At 51.3% G+C, this 13,792-nt stretch overlaps 5 protein-coding genes across 5 annotated transcripts; 4 read left to right on the forward strand and 1 right to left on the reverse strand.

The window, feature by feature from the left end:
- Nucleotides 1-280: 280 nt before the first annotated feature.
- Z519_09558 (uncharacterized protein) lies at nt 281-592 on the forward strand (the record flags this gene model as incomplete). Its single annotated transcript, XM_016767280.1, has 2 exons — nt 281-303; nt 364-592. The coding sequence occupies 2 exons, from the start codon at nt 281-283 to the stop codon at nt 590-592; spliced, it is 252 nt and encodes an 83-aa protein (XP_016616796.1).
- Nucleotides 593-2,397: 1,805 nt separating this feature from the next.
- Nucleotides 2,398-2,904, forward strand: Z519_09559 (uncharacterized protein; the record flags this gene model as incomplete). The annotated part of the gene is made up of 1 exon (XM_016767281.1): nt 2,398-2,904. The coding sequence occupies one exon, from the start codon at nt 2,398-2,400 to the stop codon at nt 2,902-2,904; it is 507 nt and encodes a 168-aa protein (XP_016616797.1).
- A 1,050-nt stretch (nt 2,905-3,954) lies between these two features.
- Z519_09560 (uncharacterized protein) lies at nt 3,955-4,824 on the forward strand (the record flags this gene model as incomplete). Its single annotated transcript, XM_016767282.1, has 1 exon — nt 3,955-4,824. The coding sequence occupies one exon, from the start codon at nt 3,955-3,957 to the stop codon at nt 4,822-4,824; it is 870 nt and encodes a 289-aa protein (XP_016616798.1).
- Nucleotides 4,825-5,398: 574 nt separating this feature from the next.
- Nucleotides 5,399-7,497, forward strand: Z519_09561 (uncharacterized protein; the record flags this gene model as incomplete). Its single annotated transcript, XM_016767283.1, has 9 exons — nt 5,399-5,534; nt 5,602-5,977; nt 6,024-6,145; nt 6,210-6,432; nt 6,506-6,527; nt 6,588-6,666; nt 6,742-6,822; nt 6,912-7,188; nt 7,275-7,497. 9 exons carry the CDS (start codon nt 5,399-5,401, stop codon nt 7,495-7,497), a joined length of 1,539 nt encoding a protein of 512 aa, XP_016616799.1.
- Nucleotides 7,498-8,637: 1,140 nt separating this feature from the next.
- Z519_09562 (uncharacterized protein) lies at nt 8,638-9,557 on the reverse strand (the record flags this gene model as incomplete). Its single annotated transcript, XM_016767284.1, has 3 exons — nt 8,638-9,127; nt 9,187-9,358; nt 9,419-9,557. The coding sequence occupies 3 exons, from the start codon at nt 9,555-9,557 to the stop codon at nt 8,638-8,640; spliced, it is 801 nt and encodes a 266-aa protein (XP_016616800.1).
- Nucleotides 9,558-13,792: the final 4,235 nt, after the last annotated feature.

Consider the following 13,792-nt stretch of genomic DNA (forward strand, 5'->3'; position numbering starts at 1 on the left):
TCCGGGTGACCACGACACCAAATAGAAATCCGGTCGGCCACATCGAGAGACAGGTCACAACATCTCTTCATCATCCAAGAGCGAGTTGCAAGCCGGACCTGCAGTCCCAAGAAGCATTGTTCCATCTGCCAACAATACTGAGCAGAAGTCGAACTGCTGATAGCGTGAAGAATCCAACCCGGACGCCAACCTGATAGCTCGACTCCCCCCCGACGAGTCGTATCCTCTGGGAAAATCCGAGAAGAGAAACCAGCCAGACCAAGGAGAGGAGACAGGAGCAATGTCGGGCGAAACCAAGGACATGTGAGTTCAAAATGCCTTTTACTTCTTTGAGCGCGTCTGTTCTGACCATCCTCAACCTAGGAATGACAGCTTCGACAGTGCCCCTGGAGGTCGCAACTCGGGCGAAGTCGCAAAGCCTGGCGAGGGTAATGTTGTAGACAACACCCCGGACTATATCCCCAAAGGGTTCTCCAAGAAGGACATTGAGAATATGGGAGGAAGCTTGAAGGTGCATGTGCGACTGGCCCTTGAGGTGGACATCCGGGTTATTGCCAAAGTCAAGGGTGACATCTGCATCGGCATCCTGTAAGGAAGTCAACAGCGCCCCTGATATGATGTGCTGACTGGTTCACCTGGACGGAGGCCACCACAAGCCGGTTAATATATAGTAAGAATATACAATCTCAAGTCACCTGCCTGGTATCGAAGTTGCATGTCAAGCTTCGATCTTCGAGCTTCGATCTTCGACCCACTTGTAAAGGCCGTCGACTGTGGCGCATAGCGCGTGAAGAGCAAAAAGCACAAAGCGGACAAACCCGCGTCTCTTTTGCCTTGTTTGCCTGTTCAAATCTTCAAACCGTTGCACAACCAAACTTTCGCCCAGAGCATCGATCCTCCCTTGATCTGCTAATATCATCGCAAATGTCTCCACCACCGACAATTGAATTAACATCCTTACCTTGGGTCAACGGTGGCCAGAACAATGAGTCAGATAGGCGGCTTCAGTCTTCGCGTCGACATCAACACACCGCACTTGCTTCGCACAGGAAGAATAGAGAGCTCCGGAGCTTGCACCGCAAGAGATTGCGCAATGAAACCAGTTCTGTACTGAGTAGTATCTCATCTGCATCTGGCCGACAGCTTTCAACACTGGAGGCCCACACCCCATGGAATATGACGAGGAGTGCTGCTCTCCTGGGGACTGATCCCTTCGCTACTGGCTTCGACATACATCCTTCCCCTAGGACGATACTTGACACAACCCGCTGGGGTCCACTCAACCTTTGCGGCGGGCCTGGAAATCTCTCACGATTTCCAGAGAGCCTTCGATGACGGTAGGGACGAGGTTTGAGCCTTGGAACAGTCGTGGGTTGAGATGGTGTTGAAGCATTGATTCATCAGTTGCCGGCATTTGCTTTGGCCACGCACGATGCTGCAATCACAAAGATTCGAGAAGCCGCCGTCCGCACCTCGCTATCAGCTCCGCACTGTCATTTTGCCACCATATACGCAGGCGGATGTTACAGGTCTTACTTCGGTTGCAGAACACCTCGTAATGAGATGCTCCAACCTCAATCAAAACAAGAAGCGCTGGGACATCTTCGAAGAGCCGTGCAGGACCAGGGGGGTATTGCGTCAGATGAAGTCCTCTGGACGATAACCGTTCTGGCAATTCATGGTTTTGTCCGTTCTCTGAAGCATCCGCGATTACCGCTCCTGTGTATAGAGACAACGAATTCTATTCCAGTATGGAATTTGAACGAACCCATTTGTATGCGTTGAGGATGCTCGTTAGCCAAAAAGGAGGTCTAGAGAACCTTGCAATACACGGCCTGAGCAACATAATATCAATGCAGATAAGTGTGAGGTCTCCCCCCTGGCCAGCGGTTCACCGATTTAGGGTCGACACCTTTCATTCTTTGATGAGTCTTACCAAACCGGTATTTTCACCTCTTTATTCAACGCCATACCTCGTCGCTTCATTGCAAGAGACTTGGGACGACGTAGCAAAGAGTCGGTTTGCAGCCCGCGGAGATGGATTTGTGTTTTTGCAAGACATCCTCGGTGGCCCTCAGCTGTGTCAAATTATTTGTCAAGTTCGGATCCTTCTGGAGACATACTCGCTTTCCCTACGTGACCCCCACAGAAGCCCAGATCTCATTCTCATGCTTCATACTCGTCGCTCCTTACAGCACAATGCTCTGCAACTTGGACCCGAAGGAGATTATTTGTTTGAAGTTGCCCGTCTTTCTGCGATTGTTTTTGTAAGTCCTTAGCCCCTGTCGAGTTCATGTTCTTGATCTGGCCTTTTTGTTGCGTTGCAACTGTTCCAAGGCATGAGATCACTGTCTGAGATTTGCCGTGATTGCAACGCTGACTCGCTGGGACTGGAAGATGGCCGAACTCGGTTGGACATTGCCGGTCATTGGTCGTTTCCACGAAGGGGTCACGAAACTCCTCTTAGAAACCTTGGACGAATGTGCAATTGGTCAATACTGGCAGACGCATCCCGAATTCCTCTTATGGGTGACAGTAGTTGGCGGACTTGCTGCGCGGCAAGGTCCTCGGGTGTCAAGCTTTGTTGCAAAGCTGCGACACTCAAATGTGGTCCCAGAAAAGGATTCATGGAGCTACGTGAAAGGCGTGGCGCAGAAATTCCTGCCTCTGGATTATCAGCTAGGAGACCTATGCCATGCATTTTGGGACGAAGCGTGCGAATTGTTTTCAATGAACCAATCACCTGTTGCGACAAGCATCGCGAATCATCAACAAGGTGGCAACGTGTCTACAGCACATGAGAACAGATCAGGCCATGGACTTGCCCATGATCGGAACACCAAAAGCTGTTGGACCTCGTCGACTTCGCCAGGATTGTCTTCGTACGCTCATTGCCACCCTTGAGCACAGGCTGTTCAGAGCCGCCGGGTCAAGCACAAGGTCACCAAATTCACCATCCAAGTCTATCGTCCCCTTCTCTGGTGTTGGGAAGCGGTGTACGGAGTATACGGGGTAACGAGCTATTATGTCGACCCATTGAGATTCCATTGGGCATAATTTCTGGGCATTTTCACTATTCAGCAGGCCATGTGCTCGAGGGAAGGTATGCCAATTGATCTCGACATCTCCAAGTCTTTTCTTGCTATCTGGAGGCCGATCAGTCTCGAAAACGTGGGTCCATAATTTTGTCAGAATTTAGGAACTGGGGTGTCCTCCACCACCAGACTGGCACAGGACTGGAACTATGTCCAGTCTTTCGGACCGCCGGAATGTACTGCAAACCGGCTACCGTGACCAATCGGACCAAGAAAGAATAGCCGGCCTGGCTCGGTCTGGTGAGCGCGGCATAGGATGCGGGTCGAGACTCAGGCCATGTCGATACAACGGCAGAGAGAGTCGTACTGTACGCCGACCTAGCCTAAGACGGCTTGACGACTTCTCAGAAGCACAGGCCGACCCATGCAGACTTCACCTCATGATGGCTAACGCAATCTCAGAACGTATAGAGGCCGGTCTCAAATACCCGTGGACCTCGATCTTAACCTCATCATCTTGTGGCCCACATGAGCGGCCTTGAAGTCTGTCTGACCCTCTATTGCCATATTAATCATTCCAATCTGCATCAGGAAGAGGGATCATCGACTTCGACCTAGATAGAAGCCCCTCAAAGCTATTCAATAGGGGGCAGTACTCACCCAACCGCAAACCGAGAAATTGTATGCCTTCCCGGAAAGCTGAGGGGTGAACTGCCCAGCCCTCGGCAATAGGAGCTTCCCTCTTTCCGCTTGTGAATTTCTCAGAACTTAGTCCCGCCGCTCTGTCTCATTAGCAAACGCGCAAACGTTAACCCGAATTAACAACATTTGGGGATTGCTTCTTGTCAAGATCCGATAACCCTGTCACCGAAGAAATATCAGAACTGCAGGACCGAGTCAAAGGTCAATCACATCAGTTATGGCTGAGCGGCGGAAAAGAGGGAGGCCCAGGATTGATGCGAGCCTCGATAACTGGTTCGGCGTCGAGGATGCCAGAGAGAGGAAGCGGATACAAGATAGACTGGCGCAGCGAGCGAGAAGTAGGTCGTTGCATCTCTGTCCCCTCTCCATTTCTCTTTGGCCACTAGCCCCACATCCATTGCGAAAGGTGGCACACGGGTCTCTGAACAAATTGTTGATGACCAGGCCACCAGGAAACCGCCAGCTGGTCCGAGTGAATAAGGTGACCGAAACCGTCAGCGACGGTGGTATCATCCCTGCTACAACTCCTCGCCATAGGCCGACTGGCCCTTCGTGGCAGACAGGCACCGTTGCAAAGGAAGTTGCAGACACGCCACCAATATCGGACCCGTCGCGTCAAGCGAACACACTCGAGGTTGTGCGTGCGACCCTGTCTCTAACAAATCCTTCTTTGATGCGAAATGCTCTCTACGGAATGACCACAGACCACCATTTCCTTTCTTGGCCGGCCTGGGCCATCTATTCCACCCTGGGCCAGCACGGCGAAATGCAAGGCACGAGTTGCAGCGACTGTTGGGAGGAAGCAAAGTCGCCTCTAGAGTATCTGGCTCTTCCAGATTCGCTCCGGCCATCACCCCTGCAGCTAGCCATGCCTCATCAGCGCTGGATTGACCGGTTCCCCTTTCCTCGACTACGGGACAACATGATCTTGCTAGGTGGCCTGATTGATCTAAACGAGTTCGTGCGAGACCTGTTTGGAATGGCCAGTCTGATTCTCCGACAGGAGGTCCACCGCGCAACGTGGGATCCAGAGGCATGGGCCATGGGTGCTGAGTTCTCCTCTAAATGGGGATATCTGTTCCAGTAAACATGGCACGGTGTCTGGGCCATTTCTGTCTCGATCCAAAGGCGCCTATTATATCGAAGGAGGGCTGGGCCAGCCTCGCTCGGGGGTTATTGCCAATAGGGCGAAGAGCCGCTGCTAAGCGACCGCTAAAATACTTGGCCAACGCCACTGTATTTTGTCAGAATCTGGTCCCTCCCAAATGCGTCGCCAACATTGGGCGGCCAGAAATGCAACGAAATAGCAATTCTCCCCGTTGCCAAATCCGCAGCAGTCCGTATAGATCCCACTCCGACCGCTCTCCAACCCGGTTGAGCTTCTCGACCCCAGCTTCCACGCCCGAATGGCACTCCAGCTTCCCCATGGGGCAGCTTATTCGATGCTGAATTCCCTGCATCTTATCGTCTCTCTTAGAAGGGCGAAATATCGACGGGACTCTAGCTGAATTGGCTGGAGCTGCCTCGGTGGCCCGGCTATTGTACGCTTACTTCAAGCGTCCAAGAGATATAAGACTAGAGCAGTGAGAACTCATACCGTGACAGAAATGCACACCGAGCTCCGAGCTCACCTCCTCTAATCAAACTTTTTGTGGCGCAACATGGCGAGGCTTACTCTGTACAATATCGTCATCGGCATGATCGTCTCCATTGGCACTTTTGGTTACGGATATGGCTTCGGAGCGTTTATAACCAGTATCGGCCAACCTGGCTTCTACAAGGACTTCAACCTCGATCGTGAGTGTCCTAGCGTGATTTTTGACAACTTCTGAAAATGCTGATAGACGTAATAGCGACGAGCAAGTACACAGCAAAGTGAGCGCGATTGGCCCCCATCTGTCTCGCTGTCTGACCAACGGACCTTCCAGCATCCTGGGCGCTGTCAATGCCCTATTCGCGGCCGGAGCTGCCTTTGGTTCTCTCTCCCAAGGCTGGCTAGCCGACTGGATCGGCCGCAAAAAGGCCCTCGCAGCGTCTGCCTTGTTCTCTTTGATTGGTGCTGGCTGGACGTCTGGGTCTCCATACCTGGCAATGCTCATCACAATCCGAATCCTACATGGGTTTGGGCTCGGCATGTTGATATGCCTGGTCCCGTTGTATCTCACTGAAGTGTCCCCACCACACTGCCGTGGACTCATGTCCGGCATGACAGTTATGGGATTTGGTCTTGGATATGTCGCGTACGTCTCATTCTCCTATTTACCATATGCCGCTAACAGGTTCCAGTGTCGCCTGGGTTTCGGTGGCAACCTATTTCGCGAAGAACGCGACCTTGCAATGGCGCCTGCCCCTTGCGCTTTCCTGCGTAGGCCCACTAGGTCTCCTTGTTGGGATATATTTCGTGCCTGGTGAGTATTGGTCCTTCTACACCGCTTCTGCGCCCCATGCCATGTGCTCACGCATTAGCATAAGAGTCTCCTCGGTACCTGTGCTGGATTGGGCGTCATGAAGTGGCTCTTGAAGTCATCCAGCGTCTGCATCGCGATGTTGATGACCCGGAAAATTCAGCTGCGCAAGCGGAATTCATGCAGATTCGTGCACAGGTGGAGAAGGATAAGGAGGAGAAATTAGGATATGTCCGCATGTTCACGAAGCCAACTTGGCGAAAACGCTCGTTCCTCGTGCTCTTCATCATGTAAGTTGTTCGGTCCGGCCGTTTGGATTTTAGAGTGAACGGCATTACCCAACAGACACTAACCTGATGTTAGGTTTGCGTCCCAAGCAACTGGGGTAAATTGCTCTGCTTCATTCGCACAATGTTGCCATTGAGCTGACCTCGTTGACGCACAGGTCAATGGTATTGCAAACTATTTGGTCCTCATCTTTGGGACGTTGGGGCTCAAAGGTGTCATGCCATTGCTCGTTTATGGTGAGTTGTATTCGAGCTCGGGACGGAGATAAAAGTGATATCATTGACAGGGCACTGACAGTCTCTGATATATAGCTATTTATTCCGTCGTTGGAACCATAGCTGCGTTCGTGGCCTGTTTCACCATGGACAAGTTCGGACGGAGGCGCCTGTTCCGTGAGTACTCGTCACCTTACTGCCCACACTCCTGCATTCTAGGACCGTGGCCGCTACCATTTGGCAGACTAACTCGTCTTCCCATTCAGTGATCGGCTTTCCAGCCCTGGCCGTTAATCTCCTCATCGAAGCTCTGCTCCAGCGGCAATATCTAGGAAAGACAAACCAGGCCGGGAATACCGCTGCCGTTGCCTGCATTTACCTCTTCATTATCCTGTTCCAATTCATCGACGCCCCGTCTTTCGTCTGGTGCTCCGAGATATTCCCCACCACGATTCGAGCAAAGGGCATCGGGTTGAGCATGTTCGCGTATTTCGTCGGGTTCATCACCTTTTCCACGCCGGGTCCGGTGGCTTTTCGAAACATGTAAGTATACTGGGTACGAGAAGGAGGGGCATCTATCATCATTCGACTTGGCATCTTGCTAACCCACCCTATCTTGGTGTGTGTAGAACCTGGCGAATGTACCTGATCTACATGACCCTCTGCCTCGTCTGCGAAATAGTTGTGTATTTCTTCATCCCCGAAACGCGCGGAAGGCCCGTCGAGGAAATGGGTGCGTTGTTCGGTGAGGAGGTCGTGTTACACATGACCTTGGACGGCCGTGGGCTTGTGGAAAAGACCGAGGGTGTGGCGTTTGAACAGATTGAAGTTGCCGGGACGAAGGGGGACTGAGCCCGGCTCGCACTCACTGCCCGAGCAGTTGAAGCCGACTACGGGCCACGGCTCAAGTACGTGCTGAAAACGGGATTACTCTCGGGCACGTCGATCAGCTCGAATTCGGGCTGGGGCGATGCACGCTGGTGAAGAGACGTTTTTCGAGGCCAAACCTTATACTCTGGAGATTACAAGGGAGGATGATCTGGACGCTCCTACTATGGACACGACGTCGGCAAGTGTGACCTCTGCAACGGCAGCGGCAACTACGTATGTCGGTTGGTTTAATCAGTTGGCCAGCCACGCTACGAATCCAACAAGAGAGCAATCGAGCGCTACCTTTAGCGCTACTCCACCGATGAATAACTTCCCTTAGTGGCACGTCTAGCTTCACTGTCTTAACGCCATTTACTTTCTTCCTAAACACTTCGCGAGTTTTACCACACGGTGGATGGTGACCTTGAGTCCAGGGCGCCAAAGCAACACATTTTAAAAACGCTATAGAGTACAAGGAGATCCTGCCGCAAATATACATGTCCGATGGGAACAGGTTACCGTACAGAGTTGCAAAAACTCCCGCACCGTCCAAGATCGGGCATTGAAGGTGGTTATGTTGTCGTGCAGGCACCTGGTCGGCTGGTCTCGCATTAACCACCGATCCCTGACCCTGATGGACCATGAGACGGAGTTCTTCAGGGCGGGAAAGAACGCAGCAGAACCTCTCCCCGCGCAGTACTTTCCGTTGGCGAAGTTGTCACCGATAAAGATGTCTGTTAATGCGACCTCTTTTCAACAAACAACTACTTGCTGTCCAACGGGCTATGCGCTCACCGCGGTGGCAGTAGGATATCATTTTTGGGAGTGGTGAATCTAAACTGCCGTGGCCGTCGAGTGTCTGTAAGCATCCATTGTAAATCCCCTCCATAAGCGTCTTCCTGCAGCGGTCAAAGCGGGAAATAGGGCCGCCCTTCGTCTGCTCGATGTGTCTTGCCGCGTCGGAGCCGCTCTGAAGCAGGGTGTTTGGCAATAGAAAAGCTATAGTAGATATAACGGCCAGAATCTTTAAAGATATGCTGAAAGGTCTGCCCGGGTTGACCCTTGAATGACGTAAAGTCCTGACGGGGACGCGCCGAGTGAGCGATCGTCCACGCAATGTGATTACGGTCGGTAGGTATAGCCTTTCAAGGGATACGATTGACGTCCGGGCACTCGGTCATAGTGGTAGTTGTCTCCGGGGCCGTATTCACCGTGAGAATTCCTGGAGTGGTCATCTCCGGTACGGGAGCTATTGCAACACCCGATGATCTTTGTGCTTTTGGCAGCTTGAGTCCACGTAGTATTGTCCCTCCTCTTCTTACAACCAATGATGCCGATGACGATGGTTGCTACCAGGGAGAAGAAACCAATTATGGTGCCCACCACTGTTCCTATCTTCGCCGTGGTGGAGAGGCCATCGCTCTCAACGGGAGCGGACTGCGGCGGCTGGGTCGTGGTTGGAACTTGTTCAATTGAGGAAGCCAGATTCGATGTCGCCACGCCTAACGCCTTCACGGCGGTCATGCTGGTGACGCCGGCTGGCATGCAAGCCGCCCCGATGGTGGCCCCGGAGTCCCAGTAGTAGTAACCAGGATTGGGCAGGACATCTCCACTGTGAGTAAATGATATATTAGAAGTTTTACCACTCCTATCGAATGTGGAACCACTTACCAACACATATACCCTGCTAAGGGTGTAATAGCGCAATCATAATCTGGCCAATACCCATACGCAATTGCCGTGCTTATAGGGAGGGCTCCAGGGTAAGAGCAGTAGGCAAGGGCAGGGTATGTGTCTGTGTCTGTGACACAAGGCACGTTGTCCGGACAGTACAGGCTATAGGCTGTGACGCGGTCAGGACAGCTCACATTGACGGGCAGAAAGAAGGATGAATGTGACTCACTGACACCTGCTGTAGAAGCATATCCGCAAATCGTGTCAATCTGACGAACTCTCAGCTCCGCCGGCTGAGTGATTGTTGTTGTAAAGGAGGGTGTACGCAAAGCTGTCGAAACTCGAGAAGGGGCGAGAGTGGTTGCCATTGTACGCACATTCATACAAATGAGATTAAAAACTGGACAGAATTTCCCCAAACTTCAGCTGAAGGGCGGCGGCACCGGGCGAAGAGAAGGGAATTTGACTCTTCGAGCATCCATGCATGGCGTACCATATTTCTCTTCCGACAGGCCTGACCTGCAGGCAGACTGGAGTTCGTAAAGACACGCCTCGTCCACGGCTAGCCCCCAATGGAGACGCGTGCCAAGTTCTCTCAGCCTGATGTTGATCCTCCGGTGCGAAAACACTTTTCAACAAGAAGGCGGCCGGACATCGTCACGGAGACATTGCTGGAAGGTTAAAGACGTACCTGCAACAGATTGTTGGAGATACCATTGACTCTGGTAGAGTCTGAAACATCAAACATTCAAAAAAGGAGCTTCGGCAGGGTTTGAACCTCAGCTCTCGGCATACACAGTAAGGCTCAGCCTAATTCCAAAACTCTTTCGAGCAAACATCGGCATGCTGGCATGCCGACCATTAATCTTCCATTTTTGGAATCAAGCAGAATATTAGAGCTTGGCACACGTATCCAGAGGCGCTGGGAGCCCGCCATCTCTTGGATAAACTCGACTTCTGGACATATGAAGAGGAGAGAGAACTTGAGAGATGTCGCGAGGGAGAAGCGAGGCGAGCCCAAATAAGCCCAGACATAATGACAAGAGATCGTATGTATCGTGATCAGATGATGGATCCAGCACATGGGGGTTGTCTAGGGTGGGCTGGTTCAGAGTCGGTGATATCGCTATTGAAATACTCCAGAAACATTGTTGTCGGGTACAATCACAGCTGCAGAGTTCTGGGAGTGGTTGTGATTCCGATGTTGAGCCTTTTCACACTATTGATTAGTAAGGTCATCCCCTAGCATAACGAAGTACTGCAATGGGCCAAAGGCTTGCCGGACGGAACCAAATTTGGAGTAGGCGGGATTGGTCAAAGAAGGATCAAGTGTCGAGAAGAGACTTGTGGTTCGGCAGGTGCAGCACTTTCGGGCCAATACAGATGAAAAGTTGATGGTGAGTCCTTGCAAAAATGATATTTGTCCTTACATGTGTTGTTTCTAACTTGAATTTCTGTAGTCCTTCAAACGGATTCCGTGAGCTGCGCTCTCGAAACAGGCAAAATGGTTGCAGCAGGACGCAGCCTCAGGCCAGCGCCCAACAACTGCGCAGCTTTCAAGTTGACTCCTCGCAAAATTCTGCTCTGTCCAGCATCCATCTGGCACTTCAAAGTCTGACTGGTAGCATGATTCTTATCACGAAGAGATTTCTTGTTTTTGAGACGATGTTTCTGCCGGTCCCATGCTACGTTGCCCTACGTAGCGATATCGCATTATGCTAGCTTATCAAGCCGAGGATTTGCCTACGGCTGAGAAGAACCGTATAAATGCTTTAGCAGTTCCAAGATCGGGGGCAGTTACACCTAGCCGTAGATGCTGACGACGGGTCGTCTCTTCACCAGGAGGGGATGGGGTTTTCCGGTCGTATTCCTTTCCCATGGCACTAAGACATTATCTAGGTACGGTACCAGAACTTAAGGGAGGATTTCACAACAGGTAGAAGGTGAAGGAAGCAACTGTAACCATTACAGGACATTATTGAATAGTACCATGTTGGTTCTTCGTCGTCTTCGGGACATGCTTACCTTGTGCACGAGCCTCGTTGACCTCTCTGCGTTCCTCTGTGGTAACCGTTGGCTTGTGAATGTAGTGAGACACAACAGAGGAAACCTGACCAAAGCAAGATCAAAGCCAGGACAACGGAGAGTTTGTTGCTCCGAGGCCGGTCTTGCAAAATATACAATAGCCATCTCTGGGCTCACCCTTTAGTACTATACAAGAATTTGCTAAAACAGGAAGGATTTGCGATAAGAAGAACCCCGGAGATCGTGCGTAGCTTCGTGTTCAGGCATAACGCTAATTTTGTACAAAGAGGACAACGGTACATCACCAAGGTATCAACACTAAATGGAAACCGTCCGTCACACAGCCTCATCTCCAAAATCTCGTTGTCCCTTGAAACGCAAGCACATCTACAAAAGAAGTAGCAAAGAGAGTAACAAGCTAGCCCTGGGGAAATGACCGTTGCCCACTTTGGTATTACCCTTCTCTCATATTTTGTCTATCGAACAATCTGGAAGATAGGTTAATTTGCTATTTCAACAAATGGCATTTTGCCTAGGAAAAGCCTGACGTAACTCGACAGAATGAAAGGCCCTGTTTCTCGCGCAAGTGCTCCTGTCAAAGCGTTTGTTGTGTGGGTACTTGCTTAATATCAATGTCTCAGCATAGCTGAATGCATCGCCACCCGGCGTGTTCGACCAAAAAATGTAGTGCTAGCACATTACTGTCCTAGCGACTTGGGCTCAGCTTCAAGAAAGAATTTCTCCAGTACCTATATTAAACTTGTAGAAGCTTCGCACCTCTATTATCACCATCATACGATTCTTTCTGGCTATATATTTCGGCGTTCTGAAACGAGAAATATATGCCGCTGGAGTGTGGTCCTTAAATTCCATAGACTTACTTACCAGTTCGCCTGCCCCTTCGAGGTATTGTGGATTAAGCTATCAGTAACGCCCCTCCGAATACAATATCTAGTAACCCAAAAGCCGGGGGCACAGGCAAAAATCGACGATCGTTGAGACAACCGTTCAAATGCCCGACTAGAGGGTGACCACGCTGGCGAACTTCCTTCAAACAAGTCGGGCAATATCTTGGCTTCCTCGGTGACAAGAACGAGCACGGCTCATTCCTGTGACCAAAACATTGTGGTGCTCGGACCAGAGTCTCGTGTGTACGTGAGTACATCTGATACTGAGTCCTTGAAGGGACGCGGCGAGAGATGGTGAGGGTTTTAATATACGAGACTGAAAGGCTCTTAACCTTGTTCTAATGCAAGCCATAAACTTACAAGTTGTCGCGAAGGGACCACGTTCGTTGCCTCCGACCTTGTGGTGCAAGAGAATAGGGCCTTCGGCCTGGGCTCCCACATCCCCTGTGGCAAATAATATTGTGGCGTTTCGTTGCCTGGTTATTAAGACGTCTGCGGCCTGGAATGCCAAGTTGAACACGAAACTGGCGCCCTCTTATAAAGGCCAAGGAGACATGGAGCAAGGATTATTTTTGATGACTTCTCAATCTTTGGCAACTGGGACCGACTTCGGCAGTGGCCTTACATAGCGCCTTCCAATGACATCGCGAAAGTCTAAGCCTCAGGCAGCACCGCAAGCTTAGATGACCAACTCACTGATTGCTTGGCCACGCGCCAAACCAATGGGACGGTTGTTTTGCTCCAGTCAAGTGATCACGTACATCGATGGCTGTTGCTGTCTCAACGAGAAACCAATCCCTTCCCTTCTTCATGCTAGGCAAGGCAACCAAATTTTCTTTGCCCCTCCCCTGCCCCTTGGCCATCGACCCCAGTGTGTAGATGCTCTGCCTTGAGCCGTGTCTGCCTCGCAGAGGTCGTTGGGCAGAGCCACAGCGAGGTTTCCTGGAAGGATTGGTTGGACGACCACTCTCATGAGCTGGCCAGATGAAATGATTGCCCCCTCCCGCCCGCTTCTGTGCTTACACATATCAAGGGGATTGCTGTTTTCCTCTTGATGTGTCACTCCGGTCACAGCATATTTCTCAGAATCGCGAAATTCAGAACCACTCGAGTTAAGGTTATCTATTCGACAACATGGCTTCTATCATCCACATACTATGCATCCTCATTGGTCTCCTTGGGGTGTTTGCCGACATCCTCACGGACAGAGGTTATACTGCCTCTGGCCAACCAGGCCAACAGCTTATTCATGCACAGGGGTTCTGCGATGATGGCGGAGATTCCGGTGGCAACCGAGAATTGATTCGGCAAGAGCTCGTCACGAATGCTATGACAGTTGTAACACGCTTCACGCAAAGCTACAGCGCCTGGAAGGACCCTTGTGAAGGGTGCTGTCCCCACCCGGTCCCTGGCTGTCCTAAAGGTTGCTGTGCAATGTACAATGTCTCCTCCTGCGCCGCCAAAGAGCTAGGGAAACTCATTGGAATTTTGGACGAGCTTGATCGCGAAAGAAATCGATGTTGCGCCTGAATCTGTGATTGTCTGGGCGTCCTCAGATGTTAAGGGGAAGGATGCTCGAAATATGCTATCATGATCTGTGCTGCATGGTCCAGGGTGAGGGTGAGATGAAGAAAGCTAGAGGGAAGCCTGCTGCAAACGAGATGTGGACG

This window comes from Cladophialophora bantiana (genome assembly GCF_000835475.1).
Source record: "Cladophialophora bantiana CBS 173.52 unplaced genomic scaffold supercont1.15, whole genome shotgun sequence".
NCBI lineage: Eukaryota > Fungi > Ascomycota > Eurotiomycetes > Chaetothyriales > Herpotrichiellaceae > Cladophialophora > Cladophialophora bantiana.